The sequence below is a fragment of the Hemitrygon akajei genome, chromosome 11 (genome assembly GCF_048418815.1).
Source record: "Hemitrygon akajei chromosome 11, sHemAka1.3, whole genome shotgun sequence".
NCBI lineage: Eukaryota > Metazoa > Chordata > Chondrichthyes > Myliobatiformes > Dasyatidae > Hemitrygon > Hemitrygon akajei.
In genome coordinates, this window is record NC_133134.1 from 4,825,108 (window position 1) to 4,850,521 (window position 25,414).

General features: G+C 39.3%; 1 protein-coding gene across 2 annotated transcripts in view; it reads right to left on the bottom strand.

Annotated features, from left to right (window-relative positions):
• The window catches only part of srl (sarcalumenin), a 109,068-nt gene that overhangs the window by 11,831 nt on the left and 71,823 nt on the right, over positions 1–25,414 (bottom strand). Inside the window, exon 5 of one of the 2 annotated variants that reach the window (XM_073060088.1) lies at positions 11,327–11,359. The exons of the other annotated variant lie outside the window; for it this stretch is intronic. Within the exon in view, the coding sequence (XP_072916189.1) occupies positions 11,327–11,359 (33 nt within the window). The remainder of the gene's footprint in view (positions 1–11,326; positions 11,360–25,414) is intronic. 2 annotated transcript variants of the gene reach the window in all.

A 25,414-nucleotide genomic window follows, 5' to 3' on the forward strand; every position in this document is an offset into this window, starting at 1 on the left:
TTTCAGCACTTGTGGGGTGGGATCAGCCTGTGCTATGAGGGTAGAAGCAGGCAGTCAGTGAAGAAGCAGAACCAACGGTGGCACTATGTCTGAAGGTCTAAGGGAGGTCTATAGAGTTGCACAGTATGGTGGCCATAGAGATGGACTGAGTGGACTGGAAGCAGAATTTTTTTGCTGGCAGTGTGAGGAGTTGCAGGAGCTGTGGTATAATCAAGCCAGGTGACAACAGCTTAACCTGAGTGTCAGCAGATGGGAGTGCAGGGTGGGTGGGAGTCAGCAACAGATTCCTGGGAATTCCAAAGTACCATAACAGGAGCAAAGAAGGGATGGACAAGGTCAGACTGACTGGACAAGGTCAGACTGACTGGAACAGTGGAAGCAGATGGGGAGGGGTCAACCCTGTTTTTGTTGATGTTTTTCTGTGGGGAGGGGGGTCAGAGATAGTTAATGTTGCTGTTTTTTCTGTGAGTGAGGGAGTTGAGGATTCTATTGTTGCTGTTTTTCTGAGGGGAGGGGGGTCGGGGATTGTTAATGTTGCTGTTTTTTCCTGCGAGTGAGGGGGGACAGGGATTGTAATTATCGCTGTTCTTTTCTGCAGGAAAGGGGTGGAGGATTCTGGGGTCTGCGAGTTTTGTTTCTTTTACCTTTTCATATGTATTTCATGGCTAACTGGAGAAGACAGATATCAGAGTTGTATTGTACACGCATAAGTTGACACTAAAATGAACCTTGAACCTATATTTAGCCACTTTCTCAACTTACCATCCCTTGTAATGAATTGCACGACTATATATATAGAAACATAGAAAACCTACAGCACAATACAGCCCACAGAGCTGTGTCGAACATGTCCTTACCTTAGAACTACCTAGGCTTACCCATAGCCCTCTATTTTTCTAAGCTCCATGTATCCATCCATGGGAAAAAGCTTCTGACTATCCACACGATCAATGCCTCTCATGATCTTGTACACCTCCATCAAGTCACCTCTCATCGTCTGTTGCTCCAAGGAGAAAAGGCCGAGTTCACTCAACCTATTCTCATGAGGCATGCTCCCCAATCCAGACAACATCCTTGTAAATCTCCTCTGCACCCTTTCTATGGTTTCCACATCCTTCCTGCAGTGAGGCAACTAGTATTGAGCACAGTACTCCAAGTGGGGTCTGACCAGGGTCCTATTTAGCTGCAATATTACCTCTTGGCTCTTAAACTCAAACCCACAATTGATGAAGGCCGGACCCCAAGATCCCTCTGATCCTCCACACTGCCAAGAGTCTTGCCATTAATGCTATATTTTGCCATTATATTTGACCTACCAAAATGAACCGCCTCACACTTATCTGGATTGAACTCCATCTGCCACTTCTCAGCCCAGTTTTGCATCCTATCTCTGTCCCACTGTAACCTCTGACAGCCCTTTGTCTACAACTACCCTTTGCCTTCTGTGGGCAAGCCAGTTCAGCATCCACAAAATAATGTTCCCTTGGATCCCATGTCTCCTTACTTTCTCAATAAGCCTTGCATGGGGTACCTTATCAAATGCCTTGCTAAAATCCATATACACTACATCTACAGCTCTACCTTCATCAATGTGTTTAGACACATCCTCAAAAAATTCAATCAAACTCGTAAGGCACGACTTGCCTTTGACAAAACCATGCTGACTATTCCTAATCGTATTATGCCTCTCCAAATGTTCATAAATCCTGCCACTCAGGATCTTCTCCATCAACTTACCAACCACTGATCTCTGTTTTTGCACCTTTTTTTTAGAAATATATTGGTAACGCAAGGGATTCTGCAGATGTTGGAAATCTTGAGCAACACACACAACATGTTGGGGGAGCTCAGCAGATAAGACAGCATCTATTCAGGGAATTGAACAGTCAACAATCAGGGCCTATTGAAGGGTCTCAGCCCAAAACATCAACTGTTTATTTCCCTTCACAGATGCGACCTGACCTGCTGATTTCGTCCAGCAGTGTGCGTTGCTTTAGATTTATTGCCTGTAACAATATGCATGTAAAACTTTACATTTCTCTGCATTACATATCATCAGCCACCTATCCCATCATTCCACAGCTCATTTATATCTCCTATTTCTCTCATCTTTGCAGTTCACTATGATTCCCAATTTTGTATCTATACATCTCCTATTCTAACCCTTTTCTTGTTCATGTGCCTACAGAACCTCTGTGGATTTCCTTTTATATTTGCAGCTAGTCTTACCTTGTGCTTGTTCTTATTTTGTTTCTTATTCTCTGAGCTTTTTGTAATCAGCCTGCTCTCATTAGTGCTAACAATCTGCTATCATTCTTTTTCTCTGAGTTATTTGTCAGCTCCAGTCACACTGAAGGATATCCCTCCTAAATGGGTATTTTTGAACATACTGTATGTAAGGCATAGGTAGGTGAATTCCTGATGGGCAAGGGATGAAAGGTTTCCATGGATGGATGGGAATGCAGGATATACGTTAGATCATCTATCATCTTATTAATAGTGGAACTGGCATGAAGGGCTGAATGGCCAACTCCTGCTTATGATTTGTTTGTTCATATATAGAAATGTCTGGCAAAAAGATACAAAAATCAGTTATTATCTTCAGAATGGAAACCAAAGAGATGTAAATCTTGGTTTAATGGTGGCACCTGGTCTTCAAGTCAGGAAATCTAAGGGTTTAAGTGTTACTCATTGAGCAACATAGTAGAAGTAAAAGGATACAGCACTGGAAAATGTAGCACTTTTCAGAGGAGGTGTTAAACCAAAGCCCTCTGTACTCACCCATGTCTCTTTTGAAGGATACCAGAGGAATGTTCTCTGTTTCTGGCCAATATACATTCCTTAACCATCAACAGAAACAAATTATGTAGTCATTATCAGATTGTTAGCAAATAGAATTATTGGGCGTAAATTCTCTGCTGCATTTTTCTACATTCAGAAGAAAAAGTACATTAATTTGCCAGAAGCTTATTGTGATCACCTGAGAATATGGAAATCAATCTACAAATGAATTATCTTTCATTTTACTGATTGAAGTGTTTAAGACAGCTCTAAATATCTTAGAATGACTTCTAAAGTCAATGGGTTGTGCCTTGGAGTATCTCAATCAGATTTTTTGTGTTTGACTAATAACTGTTTATCTGATTATTCTGAGTTACAGTAGTTGGTTAGTTAATTGGATTCTGTAATTCAGGTGACTGGTAGGATAGATACAAATGCCTGCAAGATAAGAATAGAAGGCTATTTGGCTCAACCTATGCAAACAAGTTTAATAGTTTGGAAGTTCTAACTGCAGGATAAAGTTTTCCAAGTACCATACAAAAAAGTGAGCAAAGTGACATAAAGAATAAAGCTAGCACAGAGATATATGGGAAAAAATCCTGAAAGAAGGAAATAAAAAACAAGCAAAGAGGAGATAACAAAACAGATAAAGTGAACAACTCAAAACAGAGAAAGTGAACAACTCAAACAGAACAGAGATGGAAACAGGTAGTGGAATAGAGAAGTAAAAAAATAGAAAATGCTGAAAATCTTTTGTAGTCAAGCATCATTTGTGAAAAGAGAAACAGACCTAAAATATTAGCTCTGTTTTCTTCCTACAGATGCTACTGGACCTCTTGAGTATTTCTAGCATTTTCGATGTTCATTTCAGACTTCCAGCAACTGCACTCCTTTTGATTTGCATTAGAACTGAGTAACCAAGCCACAGAGTAAGTTGAAGTAGGGGACTACAACAGAACAGTGGGAGTTTAAAATGTGGAGAATGAGAGAGGGAATGTCTGCAAGAACAGTAGTGGGTCAATCAAATGGTGTCTGAGATAGAGAGCAACAAGTATGATGGATGAGCTCTGTACTGATTTCTGTTCTGTGCTCATATTCACTCCATTTATATAAAATCATCAAACAGGAAAATCTGCATTTCTCTAGCATCATTTATATCTTTAAGATTCTCAAAATCTCTTCACCCTAAAGAAATACCATTTTAATGTTATCATGGTTGCATAATAAAATAAACAGTCATTTGAAGAATATCAAAGACCTTTGTCTTTGTTTGCAATGGCCATAGGATTGACTTTGATGGCATAAAGCTACTGTGCCATGCCAATGATTTTTGGGACTGCCTGTTAAAGGAAGCCATTGTAATAAAACTAGAGGGAAAGAAGTTTAACAAATATGAAGGTCACTCTAAGTAAGAACTGGAATTCAATTGTAAACCAGGTGGGAGAGCTGAAACCTGATTGGATGAGGACTAACCAATGAGGAGGGAACGAAATACAGGGGTATAAATACCACCAGACTAGACATGGCCAAGCATCATCCCTGAAGAAGGTGGCAGAGTTAGTCATCTAAGCATCGGTTATAATCAATACCTGTACATGGCTAGAAGCCCAAGAAGAGTTTATTTGTCATATATGCTGGGAAAGCACTAGATCCTTTTATTGCACGTATGCTTAATAGCAATTAATCTCTTCAGACTCTTATAGTTTCAGTAGAAGTTAAACATTGTTGGAGAATAGTCAAGGACAGCAAATGCAGGAAGGGAATGGACGTGCACCATGTGTAGAAATTCAAGACTGAACTGACAGATTTTCAACCAAAAATCTGTATCATAGGTTGATGAGCTTGTAAAGAAACCTTTTGGCACATTGACCTTCATAAATCACAAGTATTGAGTACAGAAGATGGGATGTTATGTTGAATTTGTATAATATGTTGGTGAGGCCTAATTAGGAGTATTGTGTGCAGTTTTGGTCACCTACCTACAGAAAAGATGTAAATAAGGTTGAAAGAATGCAGAGAAAATTTACAAGAATGTTGATGGGTCTGGAGGCCCTGAGTTATATGGAAAGCTTGAATAGATTAGGATTTTATTCCTTAATATGTAGAAGATTAAGAGGAGATTTGATAGAGGTATACAAAATTATGAAGGGTATAGATAGGGTAAATGCAAGAGGGCTTTTTCCACTGAGGTTGGGTGGGACTACAACTAGCTGTTATGAGTTAAGGGTGAAAGGCGAAAAGTTTAAGGTGAACCTGAGGGGAAATTTCTTCACTCAGAGGGTTGTGAGAGTGTGGAACGAGCTGCCAGTGCAAGTGGTGCATGTGAGCTGGATTTCAACAGTTAAGAGAAGTTTGGAAAGGTACATGGATGGTAGGGGTTTGGAGGGCCATGGCCCTATGCAGGTCAATGTTCCCATCAGTTTAATTGGTTCAGCACAAACCAAGTGCACCAAAAGGCCTGCTCCTCTTCTGTACTTTTCTATAACTCTATTTTATGGAGTCTAAGCTTGTTTGTAGCTTTGAGATAGGTTAAATGTGGCAAAGATTTCAATAGAAATGTATACTGCTTCAGGTAGTGAGATATCAGTGAAATTCTTTTTGTAGAAGAGACATATTTCCAAATTTGTACTTCCTGAAGGAAGCCAGCATTTTTTTGCAACCTGTGCTTATTGAAGTTCTATAACCTTACCTTTGGATAATATACTGATGTCATTGTTGAAACCAGTTCTCACTGACAAGACCCAATAGGGCTTTGCATGTACAAATTCTGACACATGAAGGAAGGTTAGAGCAAATTCTGTTCCAAAACAGCTGTGAATGCTGATAATTTGTTGTCATACCTTTCAGAAGTTTAAGATGTTTCTGAATATTTGTCATTCAGAAACATTAAACTTTTAAACACCTAACCAAGTTACTAAAAATAAAAAAATACATTGAACATAACTAAAACACTTGAAGTACCAACATTTAGAAACAGATAAAAATGTTTAACTAAATACAATTCAAGAACCATACATTACCAAACACTTAACTTTGTCACTTTCATCGAATTTCCTCCATTCTAATAAATGGAGGTACTCTTACACTGGATTGAACCTAATAAAGCTTCTTGGCCACTTTTTCCAGTGTTTATACTGGAGAATTTTGTAGAATTGCATAACCATTTCAACATCCAAGTGCAATTGAGAAAAAGCTGTCGAATACAGCCAGTGAGGTGGCATTTGCACTCACATTTCCATGAGGGTATGTGGGTGCAAATTGCACTTACACTGGGAGGTCCCAGCATTTCTCCACGAGGCCTATATCTTGTGCAATGAACTAAACAAAGCTTTGATTTTCAGATTATTTGGGGAATTTTCTACATAATCTGGTTTCACTGGATTGTTTAGGCAAAGTGGATGGATTCCTTTCTAGCTATGTGGTCCTATCCACAAGATTTTTTGATATTTGTTACAATGAAGCCATTCTGCTTCCTTGCAGTGGACTATGGAAAGATTCTTTTCTCATGCGTTAGGACATAACATGGATACAACTTCCAATGAGAAATACTTGCCCTTGGCCACTACTTATTGGAGAGCATATTGACCAGTTTCTTGTTAATACTCTAGTCTAATTCCAACCCCAAAGTCCAAAGCACGGAGATTGATCCATTCAAATGAATAGATACGAATGGGAACTGTCAGAGTGATAGAGTACCTTCACATGTAAGTCCAAAGGGAAAACAGGGTGATAGATAGAAGCATTGTTCAGCAACCAGTCAGTGGCTACAGTAAACATAACTTCAGCTTCACGCCATTAGTACATGGATTTGGACTGATACGCTGTGTTTAGGTCTTCTTGTTTCCCATGAGCAAGGGCAGAGCATTTATTCACTGAGCTTCATCCATTGTACTTGTTTTTCCTGATAGCTTCCTTGGGTTTGTTTCTATGACTCAGTAACAAATTACCTTCTTCCCTTTTTCTCGCTTATATCAATTTTAAGTATCACAGGGTAAGTACAATATAAATTAGATGCCGAGTAAAACTCCCTCTATGTTGCCTATTGAATATTGAAAAGCTCAGATAGAGTGAATGTTGAGATGATGCTTCCAGTAAAGTGAGAGTCTGAGACCAGAGGACACACCCTTAGAATAAAAGGACATTTCTTTAGAACAGAGATGAGGAGAAATTTCTTTAGCTATAGGGTGATGAATCTGTGGAATTCATTGCCACAGACAATTGTGGAGACAGAGTCATTGGGTATACTTAAGGCAGAAGTTGATAGGTCTTGGTATCAGTAAGGGCATCAAAGGTTATGGGGAGAAGGCAGGAAATGGGGTTGAGGGTTAATAAATCACCCACGATTGAATGTCAGAGCAGACTCGATGGACTGAACGGCCTAATTCTGCTCTTGGTTCTTGGTTCTTGGTCCTCCAAAATATTCCACATGGAATTTAAACTGGAAGTGGCAGAGGGTGGACTTAAGGAGATTTTTGAAGAAGAAAAGCTGTCTTAAATTTAATTGGGTTTGATTTTGTGACTATGGTAGGATGAAGATTATTTCATGCTTTAATTGTGCGGGGGAAGAATGAATTGTTGTACACATCTGACTTGGTAGTTAGTATCTCAAATTGAAATGAGTGCCCTCGCCTGCTCCTAATAGGTTTGGGTTTGGTATAGGATTGAGAGTCTATGTCAAGCTGACCATTTAACAGTTTGTAAAAACGGGTCAGACGGTGTACTTCACGTCTATCTTGGAGTTCCACTTTAATGAATTCAATAGTTGGGTAACACTCGCTTCTCTCTCATAGGTATTTGTGACAAATCGGGCTGCCTGTCTTTGGACTCGCTCGGTGGAAGTAGTGTTTTTGTTTGTGTATGGGTCCCATGCAGCATCTGTATATTCCAGATGTGGCCTAACAAGGGTGAGGTACAACTTCTCCTTGACAGAAGTTGAACAATGATGAAAATTGCGTCTCAGAAAATTTAAGACTCCTGTTGCATTCACTGTTGCTTGATGCGTCTGACCATTCCAAAGCAGATCATTCTGGATTTTGATACCAAGATACTTGATCTGTTTGGTTTCTTCAAGGCTGACACCCAGGATTTTATATGATGTTTTACTTGGTTTTCTCTTCCTGGTGATATGCATGGTTTCACATTTGGAAGGATTGAACTGCATGCCCCATTGTTGTGTCCACTCAACCATACTATCAAGATCTTTTTGGAGAGCATCTTCATCATCACCTGAGTTAATTTGACAGTATATCAAACAGTCATCAGCAAGAAGTCTAGTGGTGCTTGTGACTTTTTCGTGGATATCATTAATATAAAGAAAAAACAAATGTGGGTCCAGCACTGTGCCCTGGGGTGTACCACTTAATACTGGATGCCATTCAGAGCTTTTTCCATTCATGCACACGCTGAAGACGTTTTGTCAAGAAACTGGAAATCCATCTTTTAGTATTAAAGCGAACACTGTAGAAGTCAAGCTTCCTAAGTAATTTTTGGTGGGGAATGACATCGAATGCTTTAGAGAAGTCGAGCGCTACTAAATCAATGGTGACATTGTTATCAAAGTTTTTGTCCATTTGTTGTTAGGATAAGCTGAGACTCTCATGATCTATGCTTCCTAAGTGCCTCATCAGATTGCTGTCAATTATATGCTCCAAGAGTTTGCAGCAAGTGCTTGTTAATGAAGCAGGACGATAATTTGCTGGGTTGGTGGTTGAACCCTTTTTAAAGAGAGGGGTGACGTTTGCCTTTCTCCAATCCAGAGGAAGATCACCTGAGTCGAGCGACTGCTGGAAGATAAACTGCAGAACAGGAGCTAGTTCTTCGGCTGCGATCTTGAGGGCTTGATTCTGAATCTGGTCTGGCCCAATAGCTTTTGTCGTATTGATGTTGAGCAGTAACTTTTTGACACCTTCAACCTCAATTTTGATAGGAGGCATATCAATATACAGGCTGGGTGGTAGATCAGGAAAAGATGAAGATTCCGTATCTTCCTGGGTAAAGACATTTTGAAATTGGTTTGCAAGAGCTTCTGCTTTCTCCTAGTCCTCAGTGATCAGGCGATTATTCACCTTAAGCATCTGGACACCAGTGTTGTCTGTCCATCTGGATTTCTTGTATCTCCAAAAATCCTTCAAGAATTGAAGAAACATGTTGTCTATGAGCACTCCTAATGGTACAGTTGACTTGCTTTTGCATTCTGGTGAATTTGTCCCAATCCAGTCTTGTACCACTTTTCTTGGCATGGATGTGAAATTTCTCTTTCTTACTGCAGAGATGTTTTAGTTTCACTGTGATGCACCATCAATAACTCTCCGAGATGGGAGGCAAACGATAGGCTTTTATTAGCAGCAAAACGGAGCACAGCATCTTGGAGACTGGGGGGGGGGGGGGGGAGCAGTGCCTCTAATCGCCTTTATACAGGGGTCTGTGGGAGGAGCCACAGGAGCAGTCAACAGAGGGGTGTGTCCAGACAGGTATACATAGTTGACCACACACTGAAAACCAAGGAGGACACATACAGCCCTTAATGAGTTTATGAGGAACATGATTTGTAACAATATCATTTAGTGAGTCTCCCAGCCACACCCAGTTGTCTTCAACAAATCTTTTGTCTGATTGTAAGTTAAAGAAGTCTTTCTCAAGTTGTTTTGTTAAGTCTTTGAATTCCTCACCGTTTACCTTTCTGCAAAGGGGAATTTTACGAGGTGGTTTAGGAGGAACTTTAGTCTTTGTGTGCAGTTTTGCTTGAATAATAATGTGATCACTAATTCCAGCACTAGGTGAAATCTCCGATATTAAATCTGGATGCGAAGTCAGCAATAAATCTAAGGTGTTTTCGGTGCCACTTGTACCATCACGTCTGGTAGGAAAAGTGACATTCTGAGACAGATGATTGTTCAGAATCAGATCAGCCAGGGCTTCCTGAAGAGCACCTTTTGGTTCACTTTGTGTGCTGTCAGTCCAATCATTAAAATCACCCCCCAGGGTGATAAAAGGAGTACGCAACAATCTGTTTATTTTGAAAGTGTTTGATTCAAGGTCTAAAAGAGGCCCAGACTTTGCATCAGGTGGACAATAAAAGCTCTCGATCTGTACCGTCTGTCCCTGAAGTGTATCTTGACACCAGATTTGCTCAGAATCGTTGCCTAAGTCAGTTCTTTCAAAACAAGAAATAGTATTGTTCACACCAATAAAAACACCACGTCCTTGAGAGTTTCTGTCCTTTCTAAAAACTTGGAGATGGGGAGGGAATATCTCAGCGGATTTAATTGAAGGATCAAGCCAAGATTCAGTCCCAATTAAAATGTCAGGATTTTCAGTTTCAATAAATGAATTAGTCACAGCCAATTTTCCTTATATACTACAGCAATTAACGATAGCAATTTTAATCCCATTACTTTTACTAGTATCCTTGCGAGCACTGTCTTTTTTAGTATTTCAAGTTTTATTGTAAGCATTACATGCATTTTGTCCTTCAACATATTGAGAGTTAGTGTTAGCGGAAAGGGAGGGCTGGGGACTGCCATCATTTAAACTACCATCTTTCCCAACAATGGTCCAACCATCTTTTGTCTTCACACATTTCAACGGAGGAGGTTTCCTCTCCGCTGTGGGTGCTGTTGTATGAATCCACCCAGAAGCAGTTCTTTTGAGGGTTATTTTGGGTAAATGACCAGCACAAATTGGGCTGGATGATCTTACATTTGCATGGTACCATTCATCACAATTTGAGTCGTTACTCAAGGAAGCAAGGCTTTCAAAGGAATTACTCCTATGTCTTATGATCACATTGTACACTCTCAGACAGATACATATGGCCTAGGTACAAAATAAAATTACCTCAGCACTTCTCAACAATGCTTCTCATTCTATATAATTTATTTTCCCATTCCAAACATCCTTAAAGATCCTCAGTTATTATCCCGTTCTCAATGTGAGAATTTCACCTTTCTTTGTAGCAATTACCCTTATATCACCATCATCCCTGTGTCATTCTGCAGCTTGTAAGTTGTACAATCCATTTTATAAAGTACAGCCCCATTGTGACAACTGCAATCCTCTGCCTTTCAGACCCACCCTCCGGTGTATCCTGTGACAAAATTGCTGTCAATTAAAATTTGTTTTAATAATAAATAGTTTACAATCAGAATTGATCCATTTTAAAAACTTTGATTGTTGGAAGGTTATAAAATTACTTCTTTAATTTTCATACATCAACAAATTTGGAAATTAGGTTTTCGCAATATTTTGTGATTTCAAAGAAATTCTTCCACGCTGTTCAACAATTGGCCAAAACATCAAAGCATGTTACCCTGCGTACTTTGTAGAGACATCCTAGCAAGATCCTAACAGACAACCACCAAGAGTGGCCTGGAAATGTGACAGGTGGAGCCTGATAGCAGAAACCATTGACTGCCAAAGACTTAAGTTCTGGCCACCTTCCAGTGGTAGTTCTCCAACCAAGCTGTACATTAGCTCAGTTGTCTGTAATTCTGTAATAATTAGGAGGTTGGACTTGAGCATGCAAGAGGCAGATAATGTTACCAACCTTGAAATGAGGTCATGGAGCGTCCTGGATAGGCTGTTAGATGGGAGGGGAAGAAAAAGGCAGAGTGAGTGGAGTGAAGCAAAGGATAAGAAATGAAATCAGTGACGAGAGAGACAGAAAAAAGAAGAGAGATAGAAATGGTGATGACAAAATGTTAAACAAATACAGGGAAAGTGGAAACGTTTGAGACATTAAACAATTTTTCCTCCCTAATACAAGATTAATCCATGTATCATACTTACATGAAGTTTGAATAGATTTTTCTCAATAGAGCTAGCTATTGGGTTGAATCTGAATCAGAGTCAGGTTTATGATCACCGGCATGTGTTGTGAGATTTGTTCACTTGAAGCAGCAGTAAAAATGGGCAGGTCCACAGGAATCCAACAGAAAGTCAAACAGGAACAATGGGCAGCAAACCATTGTTCATATATTTTATTTGCACAATTTGTCTTCTTTTGCACATTGGTTATATTTCAGTCTTTATAGCTTTCCACAAATTCTATTGAATTTCTTTATTTTCCTGTGAATGCCCTCAAGAAAATGAATCTCCAGGTAGTATATGGTACTTTGATAATAAACTTACTTTGACCTTGATGAACACACAATGAGATAATTTAGATTTAGAGTATTGAGACTGCTCATTCCTCCACTAATTTTCCCTAGAATTTGTTCTCCAATTTACCCATCAATTCTTCCAATTTCTATTCATTAAGGCCACTTTGGAGTGGCTAATTTGCCTGTTCCTTGCAAGCTGTTGAGATGTGTGAGATAACTGCATCACCCGGAGGAAATCTACGCTATCAGAAGGAGCATGAGCAAATTCCACTGCAACAGTACTTGAGGTCAGCATTGAACTCAGATCATAGACTCTGTGAAACATCAGCTCCATTAGTTATCTCAATGGCACCAGCTTAGCTATGACTTTGTACATTTTGGGGGATCCAGTGGGCTTTTTAGCCGCAAGGACTCAGTGGGGAAGGACAATAGTATAGGGTTCTTCTGCTACTGGACAGGGAGGGGCTGAGATGCATAAAGAAATTCCACAGTTATTGTAGTGGTGTATCATCCTGCCCAGGGGCACAAAAGTGGCAACAGTCCTTAGTGTTTTAAAGAATGCAATAGAACAGTACTGAAAGCATTGGACTATAAATATAAGAATGAAAGAGATGGTACAGTTTATTATTGTAAATGTTTTTATTATGAATAACATTTATTTTGGAATTTAAAAGTTGCTTCCCCACCCCCACCCCGGCACCTGCCGTTACACAACCTTTGCCTGAATACCACTTCTTTCCCAAGGCAGAACAAAGTAACAGTAGACTAACAGGTGATAACACAGTAAGGTTTAGAAAGTGACTTTAGAGGGTTTTATGTCGAGGGGTCATTGCGGGGTAGTTAGTGGGAGATTGTAGCCAGTCCAAGATGACCAGAATTACTAGTTCCATTGAAGTGAGTTTTAAGTGACCCTTGCACACTTTCATTTGTTGTCCCTCTTGCCTGTACTAAAGACCAGATTAAAATTGGGTCCAAGGAATTTTTTAAACTTCCCATGTTGCTCCCAAAGATCATTCATGATTAAATCATATATCTACTGTCATTTGAATCTAGACAGCACTACTGCTGAAAAGGAGAAATGTTCCTGGGCAGCCCTGGCTTTCTATGAAGGCACAGTAGCTGTTGTTGACCAGCTGGACCTGATAGGGCCAATAATGTCATTTCTTTCCTCAATTAAAATGGCTAAACTAAATTAGCCATCCCCTCCACCATCAGAATTGTGAATGAATAATGAACTCGTAAGCTACCTCGCCATTTTTTCTTTTTTTGCTCACTTTTTTCACTACGTAATTAATTTTAACATATATTTTCTTAATATATAGCTTTTTTATTATCTATTGCTCTGTACTGCTGCTGAAAAACAACAAATTTCAGGATATATACCAGTGATATTAAACCTGATTCTGATTCTGATGTGACCAACCTGTTTGGGAGGGATATTTACATATTAAATAGAACTAACATTGTGTTATTGTGTTAATTCATAAACAGGACTGGAATCCTAATCCACAGCAGTACTGTTGTGATTACGCAAGGTATGCTTTGTTGATCCTTCCCTGCCATTCAATATGCAACTGTATAAGGCACCGCATTAGCAAGCTGCATGCATCTTTTTTTCCAGATATGCACTTACCAGAAACAATTAAGGCGTTGCAGTCAAGATGGGGATACTGGGTGAAATCCCCCTGCTGGCCTCCCCATCCTGTAAAGTCTTGTGTACCAGCACAATTTCTGCCTTCAGTGTGTGTACTCATGTCAACATTTAACATTTATAATGGCAACTTTCCAATGTAAACTATTTCCTGTCCCACTGCAATTGTGGTTCTGGAGATTGGAGCATGAGAGTTTTGCAATCTCTCATTTAACTCAAATTGCCGGGTGTTTTTCCCCCAGTTTTTTGAGAATGTTTTTCTGTTTTCCTAGTCAATGAAAGATGCCCTTCACAATGGATCTGTTACTCTTGAGCTCATTTAAATCAAAGAACACTTGTGGATGTGTCAACGATAACAATAAGATACATTACAACACAGCAGGATCTGATATATTTTTAACAAAATCAGTTGTATGATTCAATCTCTTGCCTTCCCTGCATTGTTTGCTGAATTTACACTCAACGGCTACTTTATTAGGTACGCCTGCACACCTGCTCATTAATGCAACTATCAGCTGATCATGTGCCAGCAACTCAATGCATAAAAGCATGAAGACATGGTCATGAAGTTCAGTTACTGTTCAGACCAAACAACAGAATGGGGAAGAAATGTGATCTAAGTGACTTTGACTGTGGAATAATTGTTGTTGCTATGCAAGGTGATTTGAGCATCTCAGAAGCTGAGATCTCTTTTGGTTTCCACACACAACAGTCTCTCGAGTTTACAGAGAATGGTGCAAAAAGCAAAACCATCCAGTGAGCGGCAGTTCTGTGGGGAAAAATGCCATGTTAAAGAGAGAGGTCAGAGGAGAATGGCCAGACTGGTTCAAGCTGACGGCATTCAAATAAACATTTGTTACAACATTGGTGGGTAGAATAGAACCTCTGAACACACAACACTTTGAACCTTGTAGATGGGCTACAGCAGCAGAAGACTACAAACATACACTCAGTGGCCACGTTACTTCGTACAAGAGGGAGCTAATAAAGTGGCCACAGAGTGTGTATATGTAAGTCCTCTTTTCTTGAGAGTGTGACAGCCTGAATCCTCCTACCAAAGTGCAGTCATTTCTAACAAAAGTCATTGTGAAATAAGAGGAAATGAAATCCCTAGTTAATTGTGGCTTTGTCTATCTATACTGAGATCACTGTAGTTTTCATTGCTAATATCAGCTAACTTAGTATCAGACAGGTTTTCTTCCTGGTCAGTTGCATTTCACCTGATCTTTTCACCTACACAATCTGTCAGGGGACTTGCATTATTACCAATCTTCATTTTGATTTTAAAAGCTGTAGCTGTTTTCTGTGCAATCCGTGGTTACAGAGACAAGAGTTGATAAACAAAGGATTCAAGAAATGTTGGAACTGAGGCAGATATGTGTATATATTCAGTGGAATGAAAGAGTTAATGTATAAAGACCGTTTGATGGCTCTGGGTCTATACTCGCTGGAGTTTAGAACAATGAGGGGATTCTCATTGAAACTTATCGAATATTGAAAGGCTTAGATAGAGTGAATGTGGAGACGATGTTTTCTATGGTGGGGAAATCTAGGACCAGAGGGCAGAGCCTTAGAATACGAGGACGTCCTTTTAGAACAGAGATGAGGAGTAATTTCTTTAGCTAGAGGATGGTGAATCTGTGGAATTCATTGCCACAGGTGGCTGTGGGGGCTGTCATTGGGTATATTTAAAGCAGAGGTTGATAGTTTTGTGATTACTGCATCAAAGGTTATGGGGAAAAGGCAGGATAATCAGGTTGAGAAGGATAATAATTCATCCATGATGGAATGGCGGAACAGACTTGATGTGCCGAATGGCCTAATTCTGCTCCTATGTCATATTATCTTATTAATTATGGTTAACTTATTGGTGGTAATATTACCTTATGTGTGTGAGTTATATGCATTATGTTGTTCACCTTGGTCCCAGAGGAATGTTGTCTCATTTGGTAGTATATGTGTGTACAGTTGAATGACAATAAACTTGAACTTTTATATGAGCATTGATGCATGAGTTCTTCCATTATCATTGTCTGGATTGCTGGTTTTTTTAAATTCTGATTATTAAAACATATCCTTTGATTGCAAACATTGAGTCAGGTTATTCTTGGGCCTCCTCCTAGATCTAATCTGAAAATACACAATTTCATTGTTAATATTGTTAATACTTTCATGTGTGAGGCCAGAACATACTGTTACAGTTAGAGGTGAACTTCTGCAGAATAAAACAAAGTGTTGTTTACAGTCACATTCAATTAAACCAGTGGAAAGTAGCAGAGTTGTACAGGAGGATTAACCAAAATAACTCACAACCTGGCAATGAAAGGAAAGTGCACCAGAAATAAAAGTTACATCATTGCTTCATGTGAAGACACTAGAAACTGGAGACCAAATGGATTTCCTTATAAAGCTGAGTGAAAATGAAGAGGGAGAGAAGAGAGAAGGGATTGAACCCAACTCCTGCCCTCCTATCACGGATGTCAGTAGTGGACTCAATGCACAGCACTCTCATTCAGGTCTGGTAGGATGGGGAATACCTTCTTCACCCAGGCCATGAGACTACTGAATTCCCAGTCACCACTCAGGTATCATCGTGTATGAAGCACCAGTAGTGTATACTGTATAATTTTGACTTGTGTCATTAAATGCACCTTATTATTTGTTAATTTATTTGTGGCAATATTACCTTTGTGTTGTTTGTGAGTTATATGTACTTGTGCACCTCGATCCAGAGAAATGTTGTTTCATTTGGTGGTATATATATACGGTTGAATGACAATAAACTTGAACTTAAACATCTTTATTCAATTCAAGGAATTGAGTACAGAATCTAGGCTGGCCCAACTTCAGGACACAGGAACCATGACTTCTGGAAGTATCATTCCTTGAGTGAGACATTAAATCATTCAGGCACAACATTTTTGAGGGCAGGATCCAATTTGACTACCCAAATAATTTCTGAGGGCTGTTCAGTGTGAAACATGCTTTTTTTTAACTTTGCACAACTAGATACATGGAATTTTATTCACAAACATGAATACACAAATTTGAGTCTATGCTAACTCTCAGAACAATCCTGTTAACTGAAATACACCACTTATTTTTGAGTAATCTATTCTCTCAGAAATTGGTATTGGTTTATTATTGTCACATGTACTAAGATACAGTGAAAAGCTTGTGTTACATACTGTTCATACAGATCAATTCATTACACAGTGCATTGAACAAGGTAAAACAATAACAGAATGCAGAATAAAGTGTACCAGCTACAGAGAAAGTGCAGTGCAGGTAAACAGTAAGGTGCAAGATGACAATGAGGTAGATTGTAAGGTCAAGAGTCCATCTTATCATATTAGGAAACCATTCGAAGGTCAGATAACAGTGCAGTAGAAGCTGTCCTTGAGCATAATGGTATGTGCATTCAGACTTTTGTATCTTCTTCCCACTGGGAGAGGGAAGTAGAGAGAATGTCTGGGGTGTGTGGGTTCTTTGATTATGTTGGCTGCTTTACTAAGGCAGCGAGAAGTATAGATAGAGTCCATGGAGGGGAGGCAGGTTTCTGTGATGTGCTGAGCTGTATCCACAACTCTCTGCAGTTTCTTGCAGTCACAAGCAATGCAATTGCTATACCAAGCTGTTATGCACCTGGACAAGATGCTTTCTATGGTGTGTCATTAAAAATTGCTATCAATGGGAACATGCCAAATTTCTTTAGCCTCCTGAGGAAGTAGAGGCATTTATGTTGTTGGTCCAGGAGAGGCTATTAGTGATGTTCAATCCTGGGAACTTGAAGCTCTGAACCCTCTCAACTTCAACGCTGTTGTGCACCATCCACCGCCCCCACCTTTCTGAATCATTGACCAGCTCTTTTGTTGACAGAGTGAAGAGTTGTTGGCATGACAAAACCTCAGTAGGCTCTCTATCTCCTTCCTGTACTCTGACTCATCGTTTAGAATGATCATGGCAGAGCGGTTGCTGCCTATCCTTACTGATTGCAGTCTGTTGGTCAGGTAGTCTCGGATCCACTCTGAGGGTCCAGAAGTTAGTAATCAGTTTGGCCATCATATCTAAGAGAAGGATGTGCTGGCATTGGAAACAGTCCAGAAGAGGTTCATGAGAATAATCCCAGGAATTAAAGGGTTAACATATGCCCATTAGATGGCTCTGGGCTTGCAGTTGCTGGAGTTTAGAAGAATGAAATGAGATCACATTGAAACCTAATGAATATTGAAAGGCCCAGACAGAGTGAACATGGAGAGGATGTTTCCAATAGTAGAAGAATCTAGGACCAGAGACACAGCCTCAGAATGAAAGGACGTCTCTTTAGAATAGAGATGAGGAGGACTTCCTTTAGCCAGAGGGTGGTGAATCTATGGAATTCATAGCTCCATAGCTGTGGGGGCTAAGTCATTGGGTATATTTGAAGCAGATGTTGATGGTGTCAAAGATTATGGGGAGAGGCTGGAGGATGGGGTGGAGAGGGGAAATAATTCAGCCACAAATGAATAGCAGAGAAGACTAAATGGGCCAAATGGCCTATATCTGCTACTGTATCTTATGGACATACATTTGTAGAGTCATAGAGCACTATAACATAGAAATAGGCCCTTCAGCCCACTAGTCCATGGCAAACCTGTTCTATGGAGTTTGCTTCTAGCATTGAAGATGAAGATATAGTCAATAAACAATGGTCTAATGTAGATGCATCAGAGCTAAATGTAGGGCCAGTGTGGTGGCATCCGCCATAGACCTGTTCTGGCGGTAGGCGATTTGCAGTGGGTTGAGGTGGTCTGGAAGGCTGGAGTTAATGTGTGGCTCCCACATACCCATCAATTCTTCTCTGACTCTTCTACCAGCCCTCCACACACTATGAGTTATTTTACACTAATGGATTAAGTTACCAGCACATCTTTGGGACATGGAAAGACCCAGAATCAACATGATCATGGAGAGCATGCAAACTCCACAAAGACAGCACTAGGGGTCAGGATTGAACTGGGATCACTGGAGCAGATACTGCTGCACTACTGGTAGAATTCCTAGGGCATCTTTTAAAAATTAATGTAGTATTTCCATAAATTGGGGAAATTTTTTTCATTGCTTAAACCTTAAAACTTACAATGAAAAATTTACTCCTATATATTTCTTACCATCATAATCTGTATAACTTGTATGTAACAGGGAGTGATTATAAACACACTGTCTAGTTTTAGTGAAAACTAAATATTTATATATTTATTTAAATAAATATAAACATATTTATTTAAAATATATTTATGTATTTTAAATAAAGATTTAATTAAGAGGAAAGATCAGCTGGATGCTGGTGGAGAGGAAGGAGAAAAGGGCCAGAAAAAATTGAGGCTATCAGGCAAGAACTTGGAAGCATAAATTGGAAACAGGTGGTCTCAGGGAAACGTACAGAAGAAATGTAGCAAATGTTCAGGGATATATGCATGGGGTTCTGCATAGGTACATTCCAATGAAACAGGGAAAGGATGGTAGGGTACAAGAACCATGGTGTACAAAGGCTGTTGTAAATCTAGTCAAGAAGAAAAGAAGAGCTTACGAAAGGTTCAAAAACTAGGTAATGATAGAGATCTAGAAGGGTGTAAGGCTAACAGGAAGGAGCTTTTTTTTCTTTTTCAATCTTTTTATTAAGTTTTAAACACACATACATAGCAGTCATAATAGTACAAAGAGAGTGAGATTACATTATTGGTAATTTATACATGTTGATATAAGCTATAGGTAACACCAATATAGTTGACCTCCTAAGTTCTTAATATAAACATGATATAAAGAAATAAAACAATAAAAAAACAAAGAAAAAAAACCCAAAATGAAAAATCAAAAACAAGGTAAACTAAACAAAACAAAACTAAACTAAACTAAACAAAACTGGGCTGATTAGGAAGGAGTTTAAGAATGAAATTAGGAGAGCCAGAAGGGGCCGTGAGAAGGCCTTGACAGACAGGATTGAGGAAAACCCCAAGGCATTCTACAAGTATGTGAAGAACAAGAGAATAAGATGTGAGAGAATAGGACCAATCAAGTGTGACAGTGGAAAAGTGTGTATGGAACTGGAGGAGATGGCAGAGGTACTTAATGAATACTTTGCTTCAGTATTTACTACGGAAAAAGACCTTGGCGATTGTAGGAATGACTTGCAGCAGACTGAAAAGCTTGACCATGTCGATATTAAGGAAGAGGGTGTACTGGAGCTTTTGGAAAGCATCAAGTTGGAAAAGTCACCGGGACTGGATAGGTTGTACCCCAGGCTACTGTGGGAAGCGAGGGAGGAGATTGCTGAGCCTCTGGCAATTATCGTTGCATCATTAATGAGAACAGGAGAGGTTCCAGAGGATTGGAGGCTTGTGGATGTTGTTCCCTTATTCAAGAAAGGGAGTAGAGATAGCCCAGGAAATTATAGACAAGTGAGTCCTACTTCAGTGGTTGGTAAGTTGATGGAGAAGATCCTGAGAGGCAGGATTTCTGAACATTTGGAGATGCATAATATGATTAGGAATAGTCAGCATGGCTTTGTCAAAGGCAGGTAGAAGTTTTTGAGGATGTGACTAAACACATTGATGAAGGTAGAGCCATAGATGTAGTGTATATGGATTTCAGCAAGGCATTTGATAAAGTACCCCATGCAAGGCTTATTGAGAAAGTAAGGAGGCGTGGGATCCAAGGGGACATTGCTTTATGGATGCAAGAACTGGCTTGCCCACAAAAGGCAAAGATTGGTTGCAGATGGGTTGTATTCTGCATGGATGTCGGTGACCAGTGGTGTGCCTCAGAGATCTGTTCTGGGACCCCTACTCTTCATGATTTATATAAATGACCTGGATGAGGAAGTGGAGGGATGGGTTAGTAAATTTGCTGATGGCGCAAGTGTTGGGGGTGTTGTGGATAGTGTGGCAGGCTGCTACACAAATTTAACTCTGTGGTTGAGAAGGCATATGGTGCATTGGTCTTCATCAACCATGGGATTGAGTTTAAGAGCTGAGAGGTAATGTTGCAGCTATATAGGACCCTGGTCAGACCCCACTTGGAGTATTGTGCTCAATTCTGGTCACCTCACTACAGGAAGGATGTGGAAGCCATAGAAAGGGTGCTGAGGAAATTTACAAGAATGTTACCTGGATTGGGGAGCATGCCTTAAGAGAAAAGGTTGAGTGAACTCGGCCTTTTCTCCTTGGAGCGACAGAGGGTGAGAGGTGACTTGATAGAGGTATACAAGATAATGAGAGGCATTGATTGTGTGGATAGCCAGAGGCTTTTTCCCAGGGCTGAAATGGCTAGAATGAGAGGGAATAGTTTTAAGGTGCTTGGAAGTAGGTACAGAGGAGATGTCAGGGGTAAGTTCTTTTACGCAAAGAGCGGTGAATGCATGGAATGGGCTGCCGGCGATGGTGGTGGAGGCGGAAACATAGAAACATAGAAAATCTACAGCACAATACAGGCCCTACGGCCCACAAAGCTGTGCTAAACATGTCCTTTCCTTAGAACTACCTAGGCTTACCCATAGCCCTCTATTTTTCTAAGCTCCATGTATCAATCCAGGAGTTTCCTAAATGACCCTATTGTTTCCGCCTTCACCACTGCCAGAGGCAGACCATTCCATGCATTCATCACATGCTGCATAACAAACTTACCCCTGACATCTCGTCTGTACCTAACTCCCAAGCACCTTAAACTATGCCCTCTTGTGCTAGCCATTTCAGCCCTGGGAAAAAGCCTCTGACTATCCACATGATCAATGCCTTTCATTATCTTATACAGCTCTGTCAGGCTACCTCTCATCCTCCATCGCTCCAAGGAGAAAAAGCCGAGTTCAGTCAATGTATTCTCATAAGGCATGCTCCCCAATCCAGGCAACATCCTTGTAAATCTCCTCTGCAATAGGGACTTTTAAGAGACTCCTGAAGAGGTACATGGAGCTTAGTAAAATAGAGGGCTATGGGTAAGCCTAGGTAATTCTAAGGTAAGGACATGTTTGGCACAGCTTTGTGGGCCGAAGGGCCTGTATTGTGCTGTAGTTTTCTTTGTCTCTATGTTTCTAAAAAAGGACCAAAGATCTGAAAACATTGATAATGATCTCTTCAGTTGCTTGCCAAGATGTTCTTTTTCGTTATATGCAGCAGTTTTCACATCTTCCAATGCTCTTAATAAAATCCTGATCACAGGGAACTGATCTTGCCTCATGGTGGTTTCCTCACTTGACTTCTTCACAATTCTCTATATTGCTTATGCTTAGGATTCCAGACTGTTGAAGAGCTTGTCCTAATCATTATACTGTTTCCTTGTTTTAGAGTACTAAGACATATATTTTTGTTTTCATTTCATTGGCCAAAAAACTTGCGAAGTTCAACATTCATAATGTATATAGAAAATTGTGTCAGCGTTTGTTAGGTTGTGTGTTTTTTTTTCCTGGTTCACTGATCTAATAGAAAAACAGAGGGCTATAGGTAACCCTAAGTAATTTCTAAAGTAAGTATATGTTCAGCACAGCATTGTGGGTTGAAGGGACTGTATTGGTTGATTTTCTATGTTTCTATCCACTTTTGCCATCATTTCCCAATCAGATACCCTCTTTCCAATTTAACTCACTCATTTTGCTGAGGTACATGGAAGTGATATAAAATGGTTTGCATCTGGTTTTATCAAATGCAGTTGGTAAAAATTACTGAAAAAACCCAAACTCCAGGCTTTTCTCCTGAATAGTCTTCTGTTAGCTGAATATTATAACCCAAGTGATACTATAAAGATAGCAAAAAGTCCCACCATGTCATTATGTTCCTTGACAGCCTGACCTAACCTGGGCTGGATGAATACGAACATCTTATTTCAGAAGGAGCACTTATATAACATCTCATTCCTATGCATTTTTATTGTTTCTTTCACAGCTTTTCAAATACAGAATTTGACAGAAATTTATTTATTTTATTTATTTAGAGACGTAACATGGAACAGGCCCTTCCAGCCCAAAGATCCACAGCACCCAGCAACCTACCTAATCCCTAGCCTAATCACAGGACAATTTACGATGACCAATTAACCTACTAACCAGCAAGTCTTTGGAATATGGGTGGAAACCAGAGCACTCAGAGGAAATCCTCATGGTTCACAGGAAGAACATACAAACTCCTTACAGGTGACGTCAGACTTGAACTCCAAACTCCAATAGTCAGAGAAGTAATAGCATCGTGCTAAATGCTGCACAGTGGTGTCCAATAATAATTGTATTATCTATAATTTCTTGTCCACAATAGCTGGAAACTGCAACTGCTTGCCACTTTGGGGTATGTTTTACCAGTCATATCCCAAGGTGAGCTGGGTTTCACTGTTAACTGTTTGTAAGTATACTCTGTTAATTTGCAGTGCTCAGGGATGCACTAGATTTAGCATAGACAATATAATCTACTTGGGAGCAGAAGTTGAACCAACTTTAAACAAAGCTACCTATTTTTGCATTGAATATGTTGAGAAAAAGACTTTTGACTACTGTGCAGTCCCTTCCTTACTATCCCTTTATTTATGCTCCACTCATGCTTCCTTCTCTCGGCATCATCCTCTGTTCCAGCTTCATTGTAGATGCATCTGTATTATTGATCATTCTCAATCAAGGAAAAATGGAGGGCTCTGTGGGATGGATGGGTTAGATTGATCTTAGACAGCATTGTGGGCTGAAGGACCTATACTGTTCATTCCCTCTGACAGTAAATTCCAATGAAGCATTTCTCCTAAATTCCATTTGTGATCCTTCAGTAATTATATTACATCTACTTGTCCTTCAGTTGGATATTTTCTTTCCCTGTTTCCATTAATTTTGAAGTCTGCTTTCCCATCAATGATTTCATTCTTTCCTTAAAGACTATACATAACTATACATTTTCAACATCAATGTGTAAACCATTTTATACCCTCTCTAATGTCTCTCTACTTTCATAATATTCTGACTAGGACTGCACACTCTTGTCCAACACTTAACACACATTTTGCATGACTTCTACACTTTTTATCATTTCCCTCCTGAAATGAACCCATGTGCTTTTCTGTGGACTTGCTAATTTTTGTTACTACTAATATATGTGTATTCTGACATCCTGTATTTACCTTGCCATTCTTGATTTAACAATTACTATTTGGATTTTTTTCTAACAAGTTATAACCATATAAATTAATTTTAACTACTTGCAAATTTTGTAAGTTATTTTTAACACACTTTAATTTGTCATGGTGTTGCTTAGTATTGGTTGTAATCATCACTGCCCCTACCAAAGTTATTTAAACATGCTTTACTTTGTCACGGTGTTGTTTATTATTGGCTATAATCATAACCATCCCTAACAAAGTCTCTCTCCATCCAATTTATAATCCTCACAAAATTAAGAAATTATCTATTTAATGTCCAAATTATTAATGTAAATTGTAAACAATTGTGGTCCATTAATTGGAAAACACCTTCAATCTTTAGTCACAATTAGCCATCCTTTATCTGGATGTATAAAATGATAAAAGGCATAGATTGAGTGGACAATCTGAGACTTTTTCCCAGTGTGGAAATAACTAATATGAGGGTGATTGGAGGAAAGTATAGCGGGGATATCAGAGCTAGAGTTTTACACAGAGAACCCCATTAGGGACATTTAAGAGATTCTTAGATAAGTACATTGATGATAGAAAATGTGTGGGAAGGAAGAGTTAGATTGATTTTAGAGTGGGTTATAAGGTTGGTACATCATGGGCCGGAGAGATCGTGCTGTATTGTTCTATGCTCCATCCACGTTCTAGATGGATCATCAAGCTAACCAGCTATCTCTTCTACTACTGATGCCAAAACACTGAATGCTATGACCTTATTTTTTAAAGTTGCATACAGTACCTTATCAAATGCTGTCTGTAAATCTAGATATATTACAACAGCATTATTCTTGTCTACTGTTATCTCTTCAATGACCTCAATAAATTTGGTTCTACGATTTCTATATCACTGCCTTTGATTTTATTTTGATGACCTCACCTCCCTTTCATATTTTGGTGCCCTTACAATGCTAGAGTTCATATTTTACTTTTAAAGCAAAGTAAGTATCTGAGAATGATGGAACCTAATTTCAGGTTAATGTGTAACTGGTTAGAGTTAATATGCTGCAACATTCATAAATCATCTAATCAGATTATTTCCTTGGAACTACTTCACTTCAACCATTCAGTTCTTGAACCAATCGACACAATTCTAATTACTACAGTTTATCAACATTGACTACTTGAAGTACATTGCACTAAAGTGGAATGGACTTTGGCCCATTTTAATGCAATGTGATCAGAGTGTTGATAAACTCCAATGATTTGGCTTCTTTAATTGTGTTCTTCCTTGTAAAAGTTGTATATAATTCATGTCTAATCTGTGTTTTTCTTGTGAATGTTGCTTTTATGATACTGTGTGTCTGTGATACTGCTGTAAGTTTTTCATTGCATTTGTGCATACATCTACTTATGCAGATGACAATAAACTTGACTCTGACTTCGAATCACATCAGTAGTCCTGTAAGCCGTTATCAAATATGTATTTTATTTTGAGAAGATTGTGAAAGTTAGTTAAGTTATTTAACAGTGATTGGTATAATAATCATCCTATTCAATATAGAATCATAAAGCATACAACAAGGAAACAAGCTCTTTGGACTAAATCATCCCTGCTACCAGGATTCCCATATAAGCTAGTCCCATTTGCCTATGTTTGGCCCATATCCCCTTAAACCTTCTTTTAAACATACCTGTTCACATACCTTTTAAATGTTGTTATAGTACCTGTCTCAACCACTTCCTCTAGCAGCTTGTTCCATCTATTGAAGCAGTCTTGCAGAATAGCACT